At 42.3% G+C, this 24,662-nt stretch overlaps 1 protein-coding gene across 2 annotated transcripts in view; it reads right to left on the minus strand.

Annotated features, from left to right (window-relative positions):
* Positions 1-19,833: 19,833 nt before the first annotated feature.
* Positions 19,834-24,662, minus strand: part of LOC309559218 (adenine nucleotide translocase lysine N-methyltransferase-like) — a 73,756-nt gene continuing 68,927 nt past the window's right edge. For both annotated transcript variants that reach the window (XM_082262438.1, XM_082262437.1), the window contains one exon: positions 19,834-20,657. In XM_082262438.1, coding sequence (XP_082118564.1) covers positions 20,487-20,657 — 171 coding nt within the window. In that variant the 3' untranslated portion in view covers positions 19,834-20,486. The remainder of the gene's footprint in view (positions 20,658-24,662) is intronic.

Here is a 24,662-nt window from a genome sequence, read left to right on the forward strand (position 1 = left end):
ACGCTGATTTACATTGGCAGTCAGCCCCTCACAGGCAAAGCGACGTCGCTAGCCTGTGAGGCTCTAGGGAGCGAGCGAGCGTGCGCCGCCGGAGGTGTGCTCCCGCTCGCTCACGGACCCCACCGCACGTGTGCCCGGCGGACCCGATGTCCGCAGGGCACTCGCGATTGTCCGTTACAGCGGGAGAAAGGCAGGCGGCTAATGTAAACACAGCCGCCTGTCATTCTCCCCTGTGTAAGACTGGAGATCATACGATTCTGCTATGTAGGACCGTTGATCTCTGCTCTTACACATCAAGCCACATCCAATCACAGTTAGAAGCACGCCTCTAGGGACACACTTAACCCCTCCCTCTCAAATAAAGTTAACCCCTTCCCTGCCAGTGTCATTTTTACAGTAACAGTGCATATGTATAGCACTGATTGCTGTAGTAATGTCACTGGTAGCCCCAAAAGTGTCAAAAATGTCAGTCAAGGGTCCGATCTATCCGCCGCAATGTCCCAGTCCCGCAAAAAAAAAAAAAAAAAACGCAGATCGCCTCCATTTCTCGTTAAAAAAAAAAAAAACAACAAAAATGACAAAAATCTTTCCCTTAGTAAACGTAATAACTTTTGCGCAAACCAATCAAAATACGCTTTTTGCGATTTTTTTACCAAACATATGTAGCATAAAACAAATTGGCCTAAAATGTTAAAAAATTTTGATTTTTACATTTTTTTTGGGGAATTTCATATAAAAAAATGTGAAAAATATTGTTATTTTTGCTAAATTGACGCTCTTTTTTTGTTTATAGCGCATGATCAAAAAAAAAAAACAAATCGCACAGGTGATCAAATACCACCAAAAGAAAGCTCTGTTTGTGGGGAAAAAAAAGGACGTCAAATTCGTTTAGGTACAGCGTCGTACGACCGCGCAATTGTCCGTTAAAGTCACACAGTGCCGAATCGCAAAATAGGCCCTGGTCAGAAAGGGGGTAAAATCTTCTGGGGCTTAAGTGGTTAAATTCCATGAAAAATAAAAATCAATTCATAATACATTTTAAAAAAAGTGACTTGTGGGCTGATGCTTACTCTCTTGGGTCTCTTTTCTCTATTTTATGCCAGGAAGGCGATAGTGCTCAAGTGGAAATCAGACACAGCCCCTAATCTACCCTTCTGGGAGCGTTTAATCAATAAGGTTGTACCCCTATACAAAGCTACTTATTTGTCCCGGGTTGCCCTAGGAAATTTGGGAAGGTCTGGCACTTGTGGACAGATTCGGAGTGTACAACAGATAATCAGGAGTCCACAGACTGAATTAATTCCGCCTGATAAGGTTTAGTTTATGATATGAACATGTATTCCTCTGCAGGGAGCCACATTACCTTAGTTCAGGTAGGATTCTAAACATGAGTTAATATTCTTCCGATACATTATTCTGATGGTTGAGAGGGAACAGGAATCTCCTTATAATTCATCAATCCTTGAAGTGATTTTATAAGAGAATTACAGAGCGAGATGTATGGAAGGTGTGTTGTTTCTTTCCCTCTTTTTTTTTTTTTTGGGGTTCTATAATAGGAGGTATTATTAGTATTTCAATGTTTTATGTATTAGCCAGGGAATGCCTAAAGGCTATGTTTTGTACATATAGATCTCAATTTTTTAATAAAAATACATTTTCATTAAAAAAAAAGTGACTTGTGTTCATATGTAAATGACACGTGTGCAAATTATATGAAAATAAAATCAATTTATAATAAAATATAAAAAAAAATGTTTTGTGCTCCTTAACCACTTTACCACTAGAGCATTTTGCTGTCTTACGTCTGGGCCACTTTTTGCGATTCAGCGCTGTGCGACTTTAACTGACAATTGCGTGGTCGTGCGACGCCATACCCAAACGAAATTTACGTCCTTTTTTACCCACAAACAGAGCTTTCTTTTGGTGGTATTTGATCACCTGTGCGATTTTTACTTTTTGCGCTATAAACAAAAAAAGAGCGTAAATTTTGAAAAAACAACATTTTTCACATTTTTTTTATATGAAATTCCCCCCAAAAAAATTTAAAAATCAAAATTTTTTTTAATTTTTGGCCAATTTGTTTTCTGCTACCTATGTTTGGTAAAAAAATTCACAATAAGCATATTTTGATTGGTTTGCGCAAAAGTTATTGCGTTTACTAACAAAGGGAAAGATTTTTGTCATTTTTGGTGTTTTTTTTTTTTAACGCGTAATGGCGGCGATCTGCGATTTTTTTTGCGGGACTGCGACATTGCGGCGGACAGATCGGACCCTTGATTGACATTTTTGACACTTTTGGGGGTACCAGTGACATTACTGCAGTAATCAGTGCTATATATATGCACTGTTACTGTAAAAATGACACTGGCATGGAAGGGGTTAATTTTATTGGAGAGGGAGGGGTTAATGTATGCCTGGTGCTTACTGACGTGTGGGGGGGGAGGTGACTGTGTGAGCCAGGGACAGATCGGAGTGTTCAGCTATGCTGAACACTCCGATCTGTCACTTGGGAGATCCGCCCGCTTGTGTTTACACAGGCGGGCGGATCTCCACACTAGATCCCCGACGATCGGGGCAGAGCAGCGGCGATCGCCGCTGCTTCTCCCCTGGCCCGACTCCCGCTGTGACTGAATACAGCAGGAGCGAGCCTCTGGCGGCGCGCAGCGCCGCCCACAAGGGGGAGTGTCTGACGACGTAGGTCTACGTTGTCAGACGATAACGAGCCACTTTGCCGCAGTAGTACTACGGTACTCAGTGGCAAAGTGGTTAAATTAAGTGAAAATGGGTTCATAATGAATTCCATAATATAAAGTAGTGATCGACCGATATCGTTTTTTTTAATGCCGATACCGATATTTTGGTCATCGGATATCGGTATCGGCCAATATTTACGGACATGTAAAAAAAAATGTATTATTTTTTTTCACAGGTAATCCTTGAGGAAAGATCAAAAAGACCCCAAAACCCTCCTCGGCACTGATAAACATTCAAAACGCCAGGTTTGGCTGTTTTGAATGCTGTCAGTTTTTTTAATTTGGCGCCGAGTACCGATCAGAGCGGAATGCGGCTTTGATCGGGTCTTCGGCGGCCGAGCAGGTAAGATGCCCGGGTCTCCTGGTGGGACCGGAGACCAGGGCGAGCCGCGGAAGGGGGGGGCATCCCCTCCCGCTCCCTGTAATGACAGCCGAGAGGCTTCTCAGCTGCATCGGTTGTCATTACAAGACAGCCAACTGTCGGCTATGGACGCCGGTACCGGGGTGATGCCTCTAGCTGCAGGCATCACTCCGGTACAAGCACTTTCCCGAAATATTGGCAATATCAGTAACCTCAGGGGCCGATTCCGATATATCAGGGAAAGTGCATATCGGCCCCTGATATATCGGTGGTGCCAATAATCGGGCGATTCCTAATTTAAAATGTCCTGTGCAATAAATATTCTTCACAGATCCACATCCAAATTGAAGAAATATGAAGCAATCCCCTCTCCAAAGAAAAAAAAAAAGCAAACACTCATTCACAAAAAACACACATAGCATTCTCCACCTTCAGTGTTGAAAACCACTCACTAGATCACTTACCAGAAATAATTTCTGAGTTTGAATCAGCAATTGCACATTGGTATATACACTATATTGTCGAAAGTATTGGGACCCCTTTCTTTACATGCACTTCAATGGCATCCCAGTCTTAGTCCGTAGGGTTCAATATTGAGTTGACCCACCCTTTGCAGCTATAACAGCTTCAATTCTTCTAGGAAGGCTGTCCACAGGGTTTAGGAGTGTACCATTCTTCCAGAAGCATATTTATGAGGCCAGGCACTGATGTTTGTCAGGAAGGCCTGGCTCGCAGTTTCTACTATAATTCATCCCAAAGGTGTTTTACTGGGTTGAGCTCAAGACTCTATGCAGGCAAGTCAAGTTCCTCCACCTCAAACCCACTCATCTGTGTTCTTAAGGACCTTGCTTTGTTTACTGGTCCAAATCATTAAGTGGAGGGGGATTATGTGTGGGGTTGTTTTTCAGGGGTTGGGCTTGGCCCCCTTAGTTCCAGTGAAGGAAACTCTTAAGGCGTCAGCATACCAAGAGATTTTGTATAACTTCATGCTCCCAAATTTGTAGGAACAGTTTGGGGTGGCCCCTTCCTGTTCCAACATGACTGCACACCATTGCACAAAGCAAGGTCCTATCTATGTACCTTACCCATAAATCTATCCACTAATCCACTATACCTTATGCTTTTACTTATATCTATTTTTATTTGTTTTTGTTTTTTATTTAAAAAATATCAACTATATCTAAGGCTGCATTCACACTTGAGCATAGCGTTTTCGCGCGTTTTTTACAGCGATTTTCCCGCGATTTTTAGGCGTTTTTTTCAGGCGTTTTTGGAGGCAGGCATTGACATCTATCAAAAACGCTGGTAATCAGCCCAAAAAGAAGCTCATGTACTTTTTTCTGCTACAGGCGTTTTTCAAAACGCTCAGATGTGAACAGGGGCCATTTAAATGAATGGGGTTTTACTTGTTGGGCGTTTTGGAACGTTTTTTTTTAGCTTTTTTTGAGCTGAAAAACACTCAAAAACGCCCAGGTGTGAATGGAGCCTTAAGGTGGCCATAGAATGATCGACATTCAACCGGTTCAGCAGATACTGGCCGAATTTTGATCAGTGTGTGGCTGTCCCTGCTCAACAGAAGTCAATTGCACTGTAATAAAAGGTGTGTAAGAGGAAGTTTCCTTTAGAAAGCAGTCACAGCCTGAGTAAAAAGCCTGTCTCCTGCCAGCAATCGGTTAGGCAGTGATCTCTCTGCAAATGTCAGACACGCCTCCTACTGAGTCAGAGTTAGTGCTCTCCAATCAGCATGAAGCATGAGCTTTTGTCGGTGTGACACAGCAAGGTGTGTTAGACCTCTGCAGAAAAAAACATTGTCCAATTTTCATTGAAGGTGCGTATCAATGCATTTAAAAATAACAACTTGTACAAAAATTCTCAAATGACAAAGGCAAACGTGTACCAACGTAGTAGCAGAGGAGCTGACTCTTATAACCACATCCAACAAATATGTTTAATTATTTCCATACAATTACTGTACCCCCTTGAACGAAAATTGGATGTTATGTTATGTTAACTCACACTAAAATTTTTTAGCTTGCATTATACTAAGGAACTGATAATTGACTGTTCGTTCATCTTATGGAAATTTTTGTCTGATTTTTTTTATTTTCTCATCTTGTGTACTGGCCATAAGGATCCTTCTCTACAACATGCTGGCAGGGGACAGGCCTTTCTACTTAGGAAATTGCACATTTATACCAAGTTCAATACATTTAAATGGGTTTGGCATTATCAAAAGATCTAAAGGAATGCAAACCCAGCTTGAAGCAGGTCAAATGTACCCGTCAATAAATTGTGAATGATCGAAGAAGCATCTTAACAGAAATGGGAGTAAGTCACACATGTGCAAGTCACAAGTAAGTCTCCAGTCTTAACCTTCAAGTCTCAAGCAAGTCACAAGTTACTGTGGTGAAAAGCAAGCAAGTCAAGTTGAGTCCCTGCTAGAAGTCAAGCAAGTCAAGTCAAGTCATTTATTTTGGTCAAGTCACAAATCAAGTCAAAATACTGATCTACCCCAATTTTTACCTTTAAATCAGTTAAAAGTCTTGGCATATTAAAGAAACACTTTAAATGCCCAAACAGCTCAAAATCCTTCGTCCGGTCATGTTTCAACACCACAGACACTAAAAACTTGTTAAGTATTTCCATTGCTAAACAGTCAGTGTCCTAAAAATCAGAACACACTGAGGTGTTTTAAAGTGGCTATGGTGTCAGAAACATAACAGGCACATTCATTTTTCTTTACCACATCTTGAGAAAATGAAAATATTTAAATAACTTAAAAAAGTAAAGTCATTTCGAGTCATATGTCTCAAGTCAAAGTCAAGTCTCAAGTCATGAATACCAAGTCAAAGTCAAGTGGAGTCTTTTAATTATTTTAGTCAAGCAAGTCTCAAGTCCTCAAACTGGTGACTTAAGTCTGACTCAAGTCAAGTCATGTGACTCGAATACCCCACCTCTGCATTTTAAACTGTTAAATGCTGCCAACAACACAAGCCCAAAGCCAATGGACACAAACAGTGCTTTGCGAAAGTATTCGGCCCCCTTGAACTTTTCGACACATTTCAGGCTTCAAATCTAAAGATATAAAACTGTAATTTTTTGTGAAGAATCAACAAGTGGGACACAATCATGAAGTGGAACGAAATTTATTGGATATTTCAAAATAAAAAACTGAAAAATTGGGCGTGAAAAAATTATTTGTGGCAAATGTCCATCTAGTTCAACCAATAGAAAAAAATATTATAAAATAAATAAAATGGAAAACCTCCATCTACAGAATTCTTTACCAACCATTGAACAAGAATAAGGCAAAAATTCCCCTGTAAAGCATGGTCCAATTTGCTCAAATCTGGAGTTCCTTCCAGATCCCCTAGCAGACAATTTTTTGATCTGGGGACTATCTATATCTGGTGTATGCAGACTGGCAATCTCATTACCCCTTGGCATTGCTTTGCTCCTTTATATGCTTTTAGGTTTAACCTAAAAGCCTTGGTTGTGACTTTGCTGGAATGGCACCTGCCCTCCCCTCTGCTTGTTAATGGATAACAGTTTTAATGCTGGTACTTTGGTTGACCTAAAGTGGAGGGCTATTAAATTCTACTGATGATTATTATCTGTAAATGCTCTTATGGTACAGCTAGCAAGTTCTGAATGTTAGATATACATTCATGGCAAACCTTATAAGCCAGGTATCAGCTGAGAACAGTTTTCTGCTGTAAGTTTGATGCTGAAGTATGTGGCAACTTCCCAGCTTTAATACAATAAAAAATATATTTATGTGCCTATTTTTTTAAAATCCTAATTATGGCTCATACACATATATTATATAAAATTACACACGAATACTGTAGATATTTTTAGAAAAGTTTAACAGGGTGGAGGGCATTAGCAGGTAAAGCTAGTTATCTATGCAACTAACCAGGTGGGTCCCAAAATAACCATCCAAATCTATAATCCAAATGGGTTACACAGTACAGTTAGTATACACTTATAACCAGTAAATTAGCAACCTAATTTACTGGTTATAAGTGTATACTGACTGTGCTGTAACCCCCTTGTATTATATACAGTTTATATATATATATATATATATATATATATATATATATATATATATATATATTATAAAATGAAGCATTTTTCTCTCTTGACTTCCACAACCCTAAAACAATTAATACCAGCCACCAAAAAGTAAAGTTGAGTATCTTTCTAGTTTAGTACAATAGCAATTTTTAGCCTGCATGACAATGCCATCTAGTGGTTACCTTACAATACTACATACTTAAAAAAAAAACAGTGCTACAGATTGCAAGACACATAGGGGTTTACCAATATAATTGATTACAGCAGGTTTAGGGCTACAGATCTTTTTTCCCTCGTCCCAGAACCACTGGCGACTCTAATATCAGAATCAAAAAATGAAACAAACTTGCAATAAATGAACAGCATAAAATATACAGTCGTTTGAGCCATTTCTGGTCTAATACAACACTATGTTACATTTATCCAGAACCTGTCTGTCAAATGGAGATCTGCAACACCCACTACCTGAGGTTAAACAGTGGGAAAGCGGTATTAAACCCAAAATCAAAAAATGTAAAAATTTTGCAGATTACCAACCATTTTATGCAGTGGCTGCATTAGTTTGCTTTTTTGGCTCTTTCCCCCTTGGTTTTCTTCTGTTGATCTGGCCAGTAACACAACACCTGCTGTATTAGAGAGACATCATAGCATAGCAGACAGCAGCATTATCAGTCTGGGGGGGGGGGGGGAAAGATGAGGGGAATGGTAAATGTATTGGCAGATTTAAATAATAGCTGATCATTTTAAATCAACCCTGCCAGTGTGGAGTGCTTTGTCTCATCCATGTAAATGGATACATTCTGCGGGATAGATTGTGCTGTGAAAAACAAAACAAATACTTGCTGGCTAGATCACCAGATGCAAATAGAAGAAAATCTGAGTTTGATCTAAGATTGAGAATTAACACAGCCATCACATCTAAGAATTGGTAAGCTGTAATATAATAAATGTTTGCTTTTGGGCTTCATACTGATTTAACAGGCCAGTCCACCCAAATTCAGTTTAGTTTTAGATGGAAGCTAGCAGGCTGGGATCTCACTGCTATATTTACAGACTATTACTGCCCAACTGGCAGCTTTGTGAGTTACCAACAATCTTTACAGGAGGCAGCTCCTCCTGTTGTATTATCCATAATAATCCAAAAAAAATTATAAAAAATCAAAATGATAACCTCTCAAATCAAAGTGATATCTTCATATAATGGCACAGCAAGAATACAGACCTAGGAACTCAGGGAACTCCCCAACAGAGGTGTCCTTATAATAAAAGAGAAAGAGAGCAAGAGAAAAAAAAAAAGAGGGCGAGAGAAAGAGGGCGAAAGTGAGAGAAAGAGCGAGAAAAAGAGAGCAAGAGGGCGAGAGCGAGAGAAAGAGGGCGAGCAAGAGGAAGAACGAGAAAAAGTGAGCAAGACAGAGAAAGAGCGGAGAGAGAGCGGGAGAGCGAGAGGGGGGAGAGATGGGGAGAGGGAGAGAGAGACAGAGAGACGGAGAGAAGGAGAGAGAGAGAGAGAGAGAGAGAGAGAGAGAGAGAGAGAGAGAAAGAAAGAAAGAAAGAAAGAAAGGGAGGGGAGGGAGAGAGAGAGAGGGGGGAGGGAGAGAGAGGGGGGAGAGAGAGAGAGAGAGAGAGAGAGAGAGGGAGAGGGAGAGGGAGGGGGGAGAGAGGGAGGATGGAGAGAGAGGTGGAGGGGGAGGGGGAGGGGGAGGGGGAGAAGGGGGAGGGAGAGAGAGAGAGAGAGAGAGAGAGAGAGGGAGGGGGGGAGGGGGAGGTAAAGAAGGGGGAGAGAGAGAGAGAGAGAGAGAGAGAGAGAGAGAGAGGGGGGGGAGGGGGAGGTAGAGAAGGGGGAGGGAGAGAGAGAGAGAGAGAGAGAGAGGGAGGGGGGAGAGGGAGGGGGAGAGAGAGAGAGAGAGAGAGAGAGAGAGAGAGAGAGAGAGAGAGAGAGAGAGAAAGAGAAATGGAGGGGGGAGAGAGAGAGAGAAAGAGAAATGGAGGGGGGGAGAGAGAGAGAGAAAGAAAGAAAGGGAGAGAGAGAGGGGGAGAGAGAAAGAAGGGGGGGATGGGGGGAGAGGGAGGGAGAGAGAGAGAGAAAGGGGAAGAGCGAGAGAGAGAGAGAGAGAGAGAGAGAGAGAGAGAGAGAGAGAAGGGGGGAGAGAGAGAGAGAGAGAGAGAAGGGGGGAGAGAGAGAGAGAGACAGAGAAGGGGGAGAGGAAAGAGAGAGAGAGAGGGATGGAGAGAAAAAGAAAAAGGGAGGAGGAGAGAGGGAGGGGGAGAGAGAGAGAGAAGGGGGAGAGAGAGAAATGGGAGAGAGAGAGAGAAAGGGGAAGAGCGAGAGAGAGAGAGAGAGAGACAGAGAAGGGGGAGAGGGAAGAGAGAGAGAGAGAGAGGGATGGAGAGAAAAAGAAAAAGGGAGGAGGAGAGAGGGAGGGGGAGAGAGAGAGACTCCACCAGTACTTAACGAATTGGCCGACTTGGATGACTAAGATGGTGACTGCTAAAGTGGGTGGTAGAAAAGTCTCCTCGTGTGTGGAACAGTAGGAACCTGATCAGGAACCTACATTAGAGCAAGTATCTGAACTCCACACCATGATTACAGTATGTAATACATCATTAATTAAGCAGTAAAACCGAGGATATCACAGTCCATATAGATTTGTTCAGACAAAATCTGCAGAACATAAGAAAAAGACAGATCTCTTTCCTGGACTTTACCCTTCTATATACATTCTCCACATTCCTGTTGTCTTTATAGCTCATGTCTGACTAGAAAAAAGGATTGAGGTTGTTTGCTAAAAGACTAGAATTTGTTCACTTTATAAAGTGAATGTTAATGAGATTTGTTAATAGGGTGAAGTCGTGTTCACTGTGAAAAATCAATCTTCTGCAAAGGAAAAACTGTTTTTTTTTTTTCTTGCATAAGATTTCATAGACTGCTAAGTGAATGTTCTCTGCTCCTTCAGTTAATCAATGCAGTTCCTTCATTTTGAATACCTCTGGGTGTCTAGTCTCCGTGTATTCATCACTGGAAGTAGCCAATTGTTGATATTGCCAAAAATCTGATGAGCTGATCACTTTCTCTGCACTAAAATCTCAAGCGGTTTTATCAGCCCTGCCTAGTTCACCTCTGTGAACTACAGAATACCCCCGTGTTATGGAGACAAGGAGAGAGGGAGGTGTTCTGTAGCTCAAAATAATAGCAAGCAGCTTACGGAGTGAAATAAATATGGGGTGGTTTTGGATCTCCCCTTGTCTATTCCATATAGTTATCTAGTTTATCAAATCTCTGATAAGGTTAAGGGTGAGGATAGAACAACAATGTTAGCTATGAAAAGAAAAGCACTGCTTAAATGAGCAAGAATCTCATTTATTTAAAGCGGTTGTAAACCTAAAAAAAAAAAACCCTGCAAGACAAAGGCATAATGAGCTAGTTTGCATCACATACTAGCTCATTATGAGTTACTTACCTTAGAACGAACCCCCGACACGGACCCCCGGACACCGCTGTGGGAGCTGACATGATTCCTCGGTGTCTCTTCCGGGTTCGGCGGCTCCGGCGCTGTGATTGGTCGGAGCCGCGATGACGTCACTCCCACGCATGCGCGTGGGAGTCATTTTCCGGCAAGCTCCCGGCAAGGAAAGCCGAATGTCCGCCGGACCTTCAGAACGCATGCGCCGCTCGCGTGAGCGGCTGCATGCAGTGCAAATATCTCCTAAAGCGTGTCGGTCTTCTCCTGCCCATCTTTCCAGGAAGCATGCTGTAGTCTCCACTAGGGGCAGCATTAGTCCATGAATCACTGCTTTTGACCCAAATCATCCTCCACTAACAGCTGGCCTTTGATGCTGTTGTTACTTAGGTTTAATTTACACCTCCACCCCCCCCCCCCAGCCCACCCCCCGGGAGGTCTCAGCTTATTCTCCTCTACCCCTATAGAGGTCTATGAGAGAACATCCTGTTAGGATATGTATTCCCATTTATGACTCCTTGTTTTGAACAGCCTGATGGGTAAACTTGCTGTACTGGCATTACAAGATGACAATTTCCAACATAGGCCAAATGACTGCCTCAACCAGGCAGTGAAACTCCAGAAATATATGATATTAAAGGAGTTGTAAAGTCAGGAACGTTTTTATCTTAATGCATTCTATGCATTAAGATAAATAGCCTTCTGTGTGAAGCAGCATCCACAGCACCCCCTAATATTTACCTGTGACCCCTCTCTGTCCAGCAAGGCCCACGAGGCCCGAGTCCCTCCTGGGACTCTCCCTCTTGATTGGCTGCGATACAGCCGTGGCGCCATTGGCTCCCACGGCTGTCAATCAAATTCAGTGAGCCAATCAGGAGAGGGGGGGCGGGGCCGAATGGCAGCTCTGTGTCTGAATGGATAAACTGCAGCTCAGCTGGGGTGCCCCCATAGCAAGCTGCTTGCTGTGGGGGCATCCAATAGGAGGGAGGGGCCAGGAGCAGCAACAAGGGACCCGAGATGAGGAAGATCTGGGCTGCTCTGTGCAAAACCAACTGCACAGAGCAGGTAAGTATAACATGTTTGAAAAGTCTTTTTTTTTTTTAAAAAACAATCACATTAAACCATGTTGCCTTCCGACAGGGAGACAATGCTGCCTTCCATAGACAGAACAAAGTGAGCATTGTCATCCTAGAACAGGTTTTTTTTACTTCCAGGATCACTAGGTGAAAAACAGTCAAAGAAATGTAAAAAAAAAGAAAACTAATGCAGCCACCACCTTGCTGAGAAATATTACATTTATAAAGCTGGACTCCAGGAATTTTATTTTTTGCATACTTACATTGGGCCAGCTTGGCTCCATGCATCTATCCATAGCTGATATTTACATAGCAACAGCTTTCTCCTATAGCAACCCAAAACTCACAGCACTGTGCAGAGATTATTTGGAAGAGTCCATTTTGATTCTTTCCCAGCCTCTTTACAGTCCCCTCTCATGGAAGAGTAACCTCTGGTACATAATTCTAGCCCTCCATCACTTTTCTCATGCCTCCAGGCAACAAACAGTCTCTCGATCACATGGCCAGGCCATAGGCTTCAGGCCTTTTCGAACGCAGGGGATCTTTACACATTTACACAAGACCAAGGTTTGGCTGGGAGGACCCTGATCACTCGGCCTCCCCAAATATTTATACTCTCTCCCAGCATCCTCAGGGGCCTTGAAACGCCTACTTATTGGCTGAGAGAACCATGCATATTCATAACCTAGCTTTACCATAGCTCATCATACTAATGCCAAAAGGTAATAGTGCCACCTACTGACAAAAAGGGAGAAACCAAAGCCATGCCAGGCTTAGGAGAAAATCCAAATGAACACAAAGACTACAAATCAGCCAGGTTAACTACAACCTAGCAAAACTAAGATTTACTGGTAGCTCCTGTTTAGGACAAGGGTGCTACACTTGCATACGGCTTCCCCTCTGCACAAGGACAACAGTGGGAGGGGGTGTTGGTTTGCTTGCTCAGCACCTCCGCAATTCATAGAATATTAAATGAAAAAATAACTGTGCTTACAAAGTTACGCAGCAACAATATGTGTGACAACACAAAATAAACAATGTAAAAAAGAAAGCTGAGCTAAGTACATACAATATTATAATGTGAATTCAGTAGATATTTAATACAGTGAAAAAAAAATCCATAATCTTTAATATAAAAGACCAGTGAGGTGAAACGATATCTTCAAATGCGATCCTTCCACAAATGTGTGATTGGAAACCAATCAACCAAGTAAAATTCGCCTCTTACCAGAACAGAGAGACCTATGAAGGTCAACAACGCCTGTGGTGTAACCTCCCCGGGGTCTCAATAGGTTGAGGGGACACAAAAGGTAATCCTGAGATAGATGTCTGCACATCCGTTCTCCCGCACTTACAAAGATGTCATTCCCCATGGAAAGATAATAATAGCCACCATAGTGTAAAACTCCTTTACTTTATTTAGAAGGATTAAAAATTGCACTTACATCAAATAGGGAAAGAATGTGCATTAGAACCACATAGATGCCGGCCGTCACTTCAAAAAATGCCCGTGCTTCCAGGACACTTGCGTGCAGTGACGTCAGCACGTCGCGATCCGATGCATTTCTTCACAGATGTCATCGTCCTGGAGGTTTTACACTATGGCGGCTATTATTATCTTTGCATGGTGAATGACATCTTTGTAAGTGCAAGAGAACGGACGTGCAGACATCGATCTCAGGATTTCCTTTTATGTCCCCTCAATCCATTGAGGCCCTGGTGGGGTTATACCACAGGCGTTGTTGACCTTCATAGGTCTCTCTGTTCTCGTATGAGGCGAATTTTACTTGGTGGATGGAATTTCACTCTGGGTGACACCAATCACACATTTGTGGAAGGATCACATTTGAAGATATCATTTCACCTCACTGGTGTTTTATATTAATGGCTATGGACTATTTCTTCACTGTATTATCTATTGAATTCAGATTATAATATTGTATGTAGTTAGCGCAATTCATAGGATGCCTTGTGTTTTTTCCAAAGCATTCTCATGAAAAAGAAAGGATTGGCGGCACTCCAGATGAAGTCAAAATCCAGATTTACTAGCTGGACATCCCAACGTGACAATAGTGACAAGGTAGACGTGTTTCACACACTACACTGTGTGCCTAATCATTGGTGCTTAACTAATGATTAAGCACACAGTGTAGTGTGTGAAACGCGTCTACCTTGTCACTATTGTCACGTTGGGATGTCCAGCTAATAAATATGGATTTTGACTTCATCTGGAGTGCCGCCAATCCTTTCTTTTTCATTCGTATATCCACGGAGGCAAGCACCAGTGGGTGTCATCAGGCTTTTACACCACCTTGAGCAGTGAGTTCTTTTCCCTTCAAAGTATTCTCAGATAGTATGAGGTGGAGAGGAGGGGTGACAATGCCACAGTCCTCCCCCCACCCAATCAGAGAACCAAGTATTACAACAATGCAAAGAACAATACTCTTGTTTTAGGAGTAATCAATGTAACAGTTGTATACAGGGGCGTAGATAAGGGGGGGTCAGGGGGGTCCAAACCCCCCCCCCCCGAGCATCGGTCAATTTCACAGCAGCTAGGCTAGCCTATCAGCTGCAGGAGCCGCACTGCCACTGGGAAGACCACCTGTCTCATCCACGAGGCTGACAGGCAGGGCCCGGCTGACATTGGAGCCATGTTTTCTATTTGCTTCACTAACAGATGTGCCTGCTGGGGGTGCTGTATATATACTGTATATATACACACCACAATTTGTCACAGCGTGGCAGGCATGCAAATTATTGTTCTCTGGCTACTCAAGGCTGAAGCCCCCCAGGAAAAAATATTATCTACGGCCCTGGTTGTATGCAGACCTTACTCTTCATTTACACAAACACATACCTGCCCGTTGATTGCTGGAGGAGATATAGAAGACAAATTAGGTATACTGATTCTGTTTATTAGGAAATTCAAACTTGTGCAAACTGTATTTACCCTCCAAACACAAAGTAAATAATTAATTATATCTTATAGTGCAGTGTTTGACACTGGAGACAGATGAGATATTTCAGGATTATGTCACAATAGAAATATATAACGCCCATTGAATACATTTATTAAAGCAGATAGTTTAAATTGTAAAGAGACTCTGAGGTGGATTTACTAAAACTGGAGCACTCAGAATCTGGTGCAGCTGTGCATGGCAGCCAATCAGCTTCTAACTTCTGCGTGTTTAATTACATTTTGACATTAATACCTGGGAGTTGATTGGTTTCAGTGAAGAGCTGTTTTTAGATTTTGCACTCTTTAGTTTTAGTAAATTTCCCCCCCAGTCACAAAGTTAAATCCCTTCCCTAGAAGCCTCAGATGGAAGCTGCCATTCTCCAACGCCCAGGCTGGATACTATTTTCAGGACAATAACGACGCTTAGAAAAAACCTGCATCATTTCAGCGTGACTGCCTAAAAGTCAGAGAATATTGAATTCCATCTAAAGCTTCTTGCACATTTATTTAGCTGTGAATGGAGGTGGATCCACGTCTGATCAGCAATTACATTCAAAAATGTTAAAATACATTTTACCTTTAAAACTGCACATCTGTAGATTTTCACATTATGTTTAGCATGAAATGTATTACAAAGTAATCGAATCTAGGTTAGTGCTCTCTCTCCTGTATAATGACCAGAGATACAAAAATTCTGCACTCGCTGAGACTTTTCCCTTCAATATTCGTCACATTAAAACAAGTTTCTTCTGGACTATGGGACTATGAGGACTTTATGGGAGAGCAGAGGACGAGGTCTGGTGCAGCAGCCACAATTCCCATTAATCATTTTGTACCATAACCTTTAATTACACATTTGAACAGAATGCAGGGGTTTTCCAAACACAATGGGGGAGATTTATTAAAACTGGAGGATTATGTCACAGTAGAAATATATAGTGCTCATTAAATACATTTATTAAGGCTGATAGTTTAACCACTTTACAACCGGAGGATTTTGCTGTCTTCCGTCCAGGCCACTTTTTGCGATTCGGCGCTGTGCGACTTCAACTGACAATTGCGCGGTCGTGCGACGCCGTACCCAAACGAAATTTACGTCCTTTTTTTCCCACAAACAGAGCTTTCTTTTGGTGGTATTTGATCACCTGTGCGATTTTTACTTTTTGCGCTATAAACAAAAAAAGAGCGTTTATTTTGAAAAAATAACAATATTTTTAACATTTTTTTATATGAAATTCCCCCCAAAAAAGATGTAAAAACCAATTTTTTTAAAAATTTTTGGCCAATTTGTTTTATGCTACATATGTTTGGTAAAAAAAATCGCAATAAGCGTATTTTGATTGGTTTGCGCAAAAGTTATTGCGTTTACTAACAAAGGGAAAGATTTCTGTCATTTTTGGTGTTTTTTTTTTAACGCGTAATGGCGGCGATCTGCGATTTTTTTTGCGGGACTGCGACATTGCGGCGGACAGACCGGACCCCTGACTGACATTTTTGACACTTTTGGGGGTACCAGTGACATTACTGCAGTAATCAGTGCTATAAATATGCACTGTTACTGTAAAAATGACACTGGCAGGGAAGGGGTTAATTTTATTGGAGAGGGAGGGGTTAATGTATGCCTGGTGCTTACTGACGTGTAGGGGGGGAGGTGACTGTGTGATTCATGGACAGATCGGATGTCCAGCTATGCTGAACAGTCCGATCTGTCACTCCCTGTCACTATGGAGATCCGCCCGCTGTGTTTACACACAGCGGGCGGATCTCCAGACTCGATCCCCGACGATCGGGTAAGAGCAGCGGCGATCGCCGCTGCTCCTCCCCTGGCCCGACTCCCGCTGTGAATGAAAACAGCGGGAGCGAGCCTCCGGCGGCGCGCAAGCGCCGCCCAGAAGGGGGAGTGTCCAGTCACGTTAATACTACGTGACTGGACGATAACGAACCACTCTGCCGCAGTAGTATTACTGTGAGCGGTTGCAGAGTGGTTAATATATAAAGAGACTTTGAGGTGGGTTTATGGTAGCCAATCAGCTTCAAACTTTAGCTTGTTCAATGAAGCTTTGACAATAAAACCTGGTAGCTGATTGGTTTCAATGCAGATCAGAACCAGATGTTTAAGGCTACATTTTTTGTAAATCTACCCCCATGGGTTTAGCAAAGATTTCTAAAAAATAAAATCACTTTCATTTTTTGCAAAGAAAATGTCTGGTTCTAAGGCAGCTGATATTGTTTAAATGTTAATTGACCAAGCTGTGGCAATGCATAATTACCACGATTTTGCGCTGTTTTAGATGCGTTTCCTTTTCGAGTTGCCTGCGCCTGTGAAAAGTGGACGTGTGACTCAATAACGCACAAAAAAACTCAAATCGCGGTGCATTTTTACCACAATTTTACCGCATTTCCATTCATTTTAATGGGAAACTGGTGCGGTTTTAAAAACTGCAAAGGTGCAGCATGCAGGATTTTTCAAAACGCACTGTACCTGTAATGCAGCGGTGGGAAGAATCCCAATGGATTTAGGGCTAGTTCACACCACGTGCGTTTCAGTGCTTTTTTTTTTTTTGTTTCATCCAAAATGCATAGAAAGTAGGTTTTGGTTTTCAATGGCATAGTTCACATCAACTTGCATTCAGGTTCCAGAAAAAAAAAAAAGAAGTAGAACATGCTGCATTTTTCCTGCGCAGAACTGTACTGGAATGCAGTAAAATGCATCTACACACATCAAAAATGCACCGAACCCCAGTACAGTGTAAAAAAAAAAAGCAAGAAAACAAACATCTGGAATGCACCTGGAAGTGCCTCAAAAACGCACTGGAACACATCAAAAATGCGCATGCAGAACTGCATCCCGAACGAACATGGAGGAAGTTTTTGTAGTGTGAACTAGCCTTAAAAAAGGGAAAAAAAATTCTTGCAAGGTAAAAAACGCAGGAAAAATGTATAAGTGTGAAAGGGCCCTTTAGGTGCAACTCAACTACCCTCTGCAAGCAGAATTGTGGGAATTTTTTGTAAGTCTTTTTTTTTGTTAACATTTAGCCTCATTTCCCACCGCCATTTGAGGCTAGACCAGAATGGCATGTACCAGGTACTGCAGCCTCCTGGGATACTTACATCGCATCTCCCAAGAGGCTGCAGGATCTCACATAGATGGCAGGGTGGGACCTGCTGTGTGACACCAACGGATTCACTGAGTTGGAGAGTTTATGCTTTAAGTAGCACTACAGGTAAATGGAACAAACATGGTGGGGGGATTTGAGTACCACTTTAACCCTAAAGTGATCCTGTTACTAATTCCTAATCTTGCACTGTTCAAGAACAAATTTCCACATCTGACATATGCAGGATTGTTGAATGACCGTGTTCTCCCGATGTGTGCGGTCTTTCTTACTGTTGTGTGCTGTAGGGATGTAGGGACTAGCAGCCTAAACCTTAACAGAGAGACAAGACATCTGATACACCAGTGTCAAATGTGAACATTTTGCCAAAAGCCTTGCCTCCTGAACATAGTTTAGATACAAGGAATGGTCTTTGAGGAAGATGAATACATTAATGGTACAGAGATTTTGAATATACAGGCAGTCCCTGAGTTACATCCGACTTACATACGACTAATACTTACAAACGGAGGGAGACAACAGGAAGTGAGAGGAATCCCCCCCCCCCCAGGAAGGGAAATTCACTCCTGTAAGAGTTCTCATGGGAAAAAAGGTGTCTCCACTGAAGCTTTGTCACCAAAATTTGTTTCCACAACAACCCAAAATTTTCAAAATCCAATTGTCACAGGGACAGAAAGTGAGGTGAAATCTTCTGAACAGGGGCACAGACAACAAAACAAACGTTACAGGGGTGGTAACCCTTCCCTATGCTATCCAAAAAAACGTAAAAACAATTTTTTTGGGCTGGAGCTACACTTAAAAAATGTACCTGTTCCGACTTGCATACAAATTCAACTTAAGAACAAACCTACAGACCCCTACAAGGACTCATTTACACTTGCTTCAACTTCAGCACACATTAAAGCACCTACAGATTCAACATGCTTTCTTGATGCGTTTTAGATGTTTCTGCAAAGCTTCAACATCGCTGTATAAAGACAAGCTCAGGTAAGTATGCCTTTACAATCCCTTTAAAGCCTCTCAAAAGCTGCAGGTGCTTCAAGCAAGCTTTGCCATAGAACCAGTGGAAAAGAAAATCTCCTGTGCTCGACAGAGATGTGGTGGCGGTGGGTCTCTAGATCTCCGGGTGTAAGCACAGATATTGCTTCCCTCCTGGGGTCAGGGGAAACCCGATAGGAAAACTGTGTAAAGAGCAAAATGAGGGAGCACCGACCTTGTGCATTACCCAAATAGAGTTTATTAAAATGAATAAGAAGGAATATACTCACAAACATAAAAATGTAAAAAGTATATTGATCCACAATGGACCCAAAGTGACCAGGTCATCAGGGCAGTGTCCAGCATGCCGAAATACCTTCCAAATAGCTGATACGTCTCGAGGGGGGATCCCCTCTTCTTCAGAGCTAGTCTTCTTCTGGCTCTGAAGAAGAAAGGATCCCCCCTCAAAACGCATCAGCCATTTGAAAGGTACTCCAGTGTGCTGGACACTACCCTGATGACCTGGTCACTTTGGGTCCATTGTGGATCGATAGGCTTTTTTTACATTTTTATGTTTGTAAGCTTTGCCAAAGACTTCTATGGAGGCTTTGAAGATGCTTTGAAGCACCACTAAAGCGACATGGGGTATAATTTTTTTAAGCAAAGCACACGTAAGGTGTAAACAAGACTGTAAGCTAACCATTTTATTTAGTGACAGGGGCTTGGACAGGCGTTCAGAAAGCTTTAACAAAGCGTGTCCAAAGCAACATTTTGAAGCATGTGTAAAACGAGCCCTAGAAAGTAAGATCAAGAACACAGGAAAATGACCACAAACTAGAAGGAAGAAAGCTCATAACTAATCTTAGAAAGTATTATTTTACTGAAAAATGAGTTGTTGTTTGGAGCAGACTGTGAGTAGGTAAGTAGAGCAGTAATTGAATTTCTATATGCTTGGGACAACCAAAGACCTATATAAAAAAATAAAAAAGGAGCAGACTTGAGGGACTAGTTTTTTTTTTTTTCTGCCGTCACTCTTTAATGCTTCTAAAAGGTTTTCTTTTGTAGTCTATAGTTTCGTTTTGTGGAAAGGGATGTGGCGCTGCCACTACTGACCTCTTCTGTAAAAGTTAGTTTCCTGGCTATTATACAAAGTCATTGGGTTTTAGTAACTTCTAAGTTACTGACCAAGAACAAATAGAGAGGTCAGGAGTCTTGACTTCACTCTGACTTCAATGGTTGCATGCTTGTTCCAGCTAGAGCCAGGCAACTAACATTTTCAGATGAAGGACAAGCCATATTTCTCGCAGTATAGATTTTCATTAGCCACAGAAAGTAGACAAGATCTGACATAAGTTTGTCTGGAAATGAGACCAGAACAATTCTTCTATAGATATTGTGGTATACAGTCATTTCCAGAAAAAAAAATATCAGTTCTTGTGTCTTATTAGAGATCAGATAGTTCTGTGTTGATGTAGTGCAAGTCATGATCACCACACATTACAATCTAATTGTATATCTTCTTTAGATCTACCAACAACTGTGTAGTGCACGGGCTTGCCTGATCGGATACAAATGGATTGGATAGTTTAGGTAGGTCTTCATATTGGTTCTGGTGAATCTTAAGTTGACTGTGTAGTAAAATTGCAGCGCAAAGTGTATGGTGACCCTTAAACAAGACGGCAAATCATATCAGCTGCTGACTTTAATTGTGATCTGGACTTTTCCTTACATTGACCAGATCATATGCCCAAACTTGATCTAAACCAGCACCTTCAGTGCATGCCGGCTGCCATTGCGATAACGGGAATCTGCATACAATCACTCGGGCATCTTCAGGAAGCTCTGCAGATAACTTCTTCTCCAGCTCCTCCACCTTCAGAGACAAGGGCCAGATCACACATTGTCACAGGATCATGACAGGGAAAAGAATAAATAATGCATTATAGTAATAGGAGAGGTTTAAAGGCACATGTATAAAAAGGTGAAAAATGGCACATCAGTATCTACAGAGACAACATTCTAAACCTACAGTCAGGTCCCTAAATATTGGGACATTGACACAATTCTAATCTTTTTGGCTCTATACACCACCACAATGGATTTGAAATGAAACAAACAAGGTGTGCTTTAACTGCAGACTTTCAGCTTTAATTTGAGGGTATTTACATCCAAATCAGGTGAACGGTGTAGGAATTACAACAGTTTGTATATGTGCCTCCCACTTTTTAAAGGGACCAAAAGTAATGGGACAGAGTAACAGTCATAAATCAAACTTTCACTTTGTAATACTTGGTTGCAAATCCTTTGCAGTTAATTACAGCCTGAAGTCTGGAACGCATAGACATCACCAAACGCTGGGTTTCATCCCTGGTGATGCTCTTCCAGGCCTCTACTGCAACTGTCTTCAGATCCTGCTTGTTCTTGGGGCATTTTCCCTTCAGTTTTGTCTTCAGCAAGTGCAATGCATGCTCAATCGGATTCAGGTCAGGTGATTGACTTGGCCATTGCATAACATTACACTTCTTTCCCTTAAAAAACTCTTTGGTTGCTTTCACAGTATGCTTCGGGTCATTGTCCATCTGCACTGTGAAGCGCCGTCCAATGAGTTCTGAAGCATTTGGCTGAATATGAGCAGATAATATTGGCCGAAACACTTAATTCATCCTGCTGCTTTTGTCAGCATTTACATCATCAATAAATACAAGAGAACCAGTTCCATTGGCAGCCATACATGCCCACGCCCTGACACTACCACTGTAGCGGTCAGAGGAGTAGGGGACCGCAATGCAGAATTCAAGTGCGGTACAGCAGACAGAGAGGCTGAAGCAGATACCGGCTTTATTAACCAACAGAGTATAATGGCCGGAGAATGATGTTAACAGTAAAAACAGATTACATAGGTTTACAGCAAAGTTAACTGCAACGTGATACTTAAAATGGCGCTCCCGCCAATGCACACACAGAGATACAGGCTACTCTGTTATATGATCCTATCTGATTCCCGCTAACCGGGACACGTTGCTGCAACGCTCTGTCTACAGAAACCTGCTCTATGCCCTACCACAGGTTAGCACCGGTGCAACTCACAGTTCTGTAGGTACAGCTGCTTTATCTCAGTCTCTGTGATGGTGGATGCAGTCAGGTCTCTGGATCTGTCCCTTGCTGTCTGTAGCTGCAGTCTCTTATGCACTGGTCCGGGTTTCTTTGCAAGTAGTTTATCTTGTTCTGTCACTTGGAGGTCACTGCAGTCTGGCCCCTTGCTCTGTAATTTGCTTGAGGTGCTCTGGGATGTTCTCTCCTCTCTTTCTCTGGTTCTCAGCTACTGTCCGTTGTATCACAGTTCAGTTCTGTCTCCTCTGGCAAGATCCTGTTCTGTCCCAGGATTATACAGTCTATATCCCTCTCAAGGCCACAGCATGCAGTACCTTTCCTCAGCTCAGCACAGCCATAGAGACCCGAACACCACACACTTCCTGGAACTTCCTGCTTCCTCCCTTCACCTAAAGCAACAACAGTGACCTCTTGTGGCTGGAAGATGCATGACAGTCTGTGGGAATTTCTCAATAGAACTACAGTGTAATGGAGTTAGTCATTCAAGGGGCTGACCCCCTACACCACCACCATGCTTCACTGATGAGGTGGTATGCTTTGGATCATGAACAGTTCCTTTCCTTCTCCATACTCTTCTCTTCCCATCACTCTGGTACAAGTTGATCTTGGTCTCATCTGTCCATAGGATGTTGTTCCAGAACTGTGAAGGCTTTTTTAGATGTTACTTGGCAAACTCTAATCTGGCCTTCCTGTTTTTGAGGCTCACCAATGGTTTACATCTTGTGGTGAACCCTCTGTATTCCCTCTGGTGAAGTCTTCTCTTGATTGTTGACTTTGATACACATACACCTACCTCCTGGAGAGTGTTCTTGATCTGGCCAACTGTTGTGAAGGGTGTTTTCTTCACCAGGGAAAGAATTCTTCGGTCATCCACCACAGTTATTTTCTGTGGTCTTCCGGGTCTTTTGGTATTGCTGAGCTCACCGGTGTGATCTTTCTATTTAAGGATGTTCCAAACAGTTGATTTGGCCACTCCTAATGTTTTTGCTATCTCTCTGATAGGTTTGTTTTGTTTTTTTCAGCCTAATGATGGCTTGCTTCACTGATAGTGACAGCTCTTTTGATCTCATATTGAGAGTTGACACCAAAGATTCCAAATGCAAATAGCACACTTGAAATGAACTCTGGACCTTTTATCTGCTCCTTGTAAATGGGATAATGAGGGCATAACACACACCTGGACATGGAACAGCTGAGCAGACAATTGTCCCATTACTTTTGGTCCCTTAAAAAGTGGGAGGCACAGATACAAACTGTTGTAATTCCTACAGAGTTCCCCTGCTTTGGGTGTAAATACCCCCAAATTAAAGCTGAAATTCTGCAGTTAAAGCACATCTTGTTTGTTTCATTTCAAATCCATTGTGGTGGTGTATAGAGCCAAAAAGATTAGAATAGTGTCGATGTCCCAATATTTATGGACCTGACTGTATGTCGACCATTTAATACATAGAGGGTGGGCTTTAATATCCACAGGCCCCACATATGCATCCATGGGTGTCCGAGGTTTCTGTCCTGCAAGAACCCTCACTGCATTCCCCTAGCAAAGCGACTAAGCTGTCACACCTGCTCCTGGTCTCAAGTAAGGATCTGGCACTGGCGGGACTGACCATCAATCATGTGACCATTGTGACAGCCAATCACAGCGGTCACCTTATTGGGCAGACCTTCCTGCTCCTAGGATGTAAAGGCCCTGTTTAAAAGACCAAATGGGAAGGGGTTAAAGGAAATCATATACATGTGCAGTTCAGTTTGCATTCCTGCACAGTGCCTTTGTCTCTGCCAACGAAGAAGGCCAAAGCCCAGCACACGGAAGAAGTAGAAAATGTTGGCGAGGTAAATTGGATTTTTGAAGAAGAGTTAAGTATTGCAGACTTTAGTTCTGCATTAATAGGGTTTTTTTTTTTTATAATTTCCTTATATTTCAGTTAAATTCTATACCCCTGGCTGGCAATTCTCTGCTGCTATGCATAAGGCCAATTTATTGTTTCAGTGTATCAGGAAGTATAATCTTAGTAACAGTCTATTGTCAATCAAGGACCTTAACCGCTTGCCGACTGCCCACAGTAATAGTACTGCGGCTGTGCGGCGCCCCTGTGTCCAGTCACGTAGTACTACGTGACAGCAGTGCATGTGATTCCGGCGGCGCCGCGGGAGGAGAGGCGGCGAGTGCCGCCTTCCTCCCCCTATTGTCTGGGAAACAGAGAGAAAGACCCACCTGCTTATGTAAACAAAGCAGGTGGATCTTCTGTGAGACACGCAGGGATAGATCATCAGTTTAAGCTAAGCTGAAACTGCGATCTGTCTGTGCCTGTCACAGAACCCCCCACACAGTAAGTAAGCATATAGGCATACGTTAACCCCTTTGATCACCCACAGGGTTAACCCCTTCTCTGCCAATGGCATTATTACAGTAACAGTGCATATTTTTAGCACTGATTACTGTAGTAATGTCACTGGTACCACCAAAAGTGTCAAAAATGTCAGTTAGGGGTCCAATCTGTCCGCCACAATGTTGCAGTCCCGCAAAAAATCTCAGATCGCCGCCATTACTAGTAAAAAAAAAAAAAAAAAACAACAACAACACAATAAAAATGACATAAATCTTTCCCGTAGTTAGTAGACGCGATAACTTTTGCGCAAACCAATCAAAATATGTTTATTGCGATTTTTTTTTACCAAAAACATGTAGCAGAAAACAAATTGGCCTAAAATGTTAAAAAATTTTGATTTTTAAATTTTTTTGGGGGGAATGTCCTATAGCAGAATG

The sequence above is a fragment of the Pelophylax lessonae genome (assembly GCF_965119305.1).
Source record: "Pelophylax lessonae genome assembly, chromosome: 1".
In the NCBI taxonomy this organism is placed as follows: domain Eukaryota; kingdom Metazoa; phylum Chordata; class Amphibia; order Anura; family Ranidae; genus Pelophylax; species Pelophylax lessonae.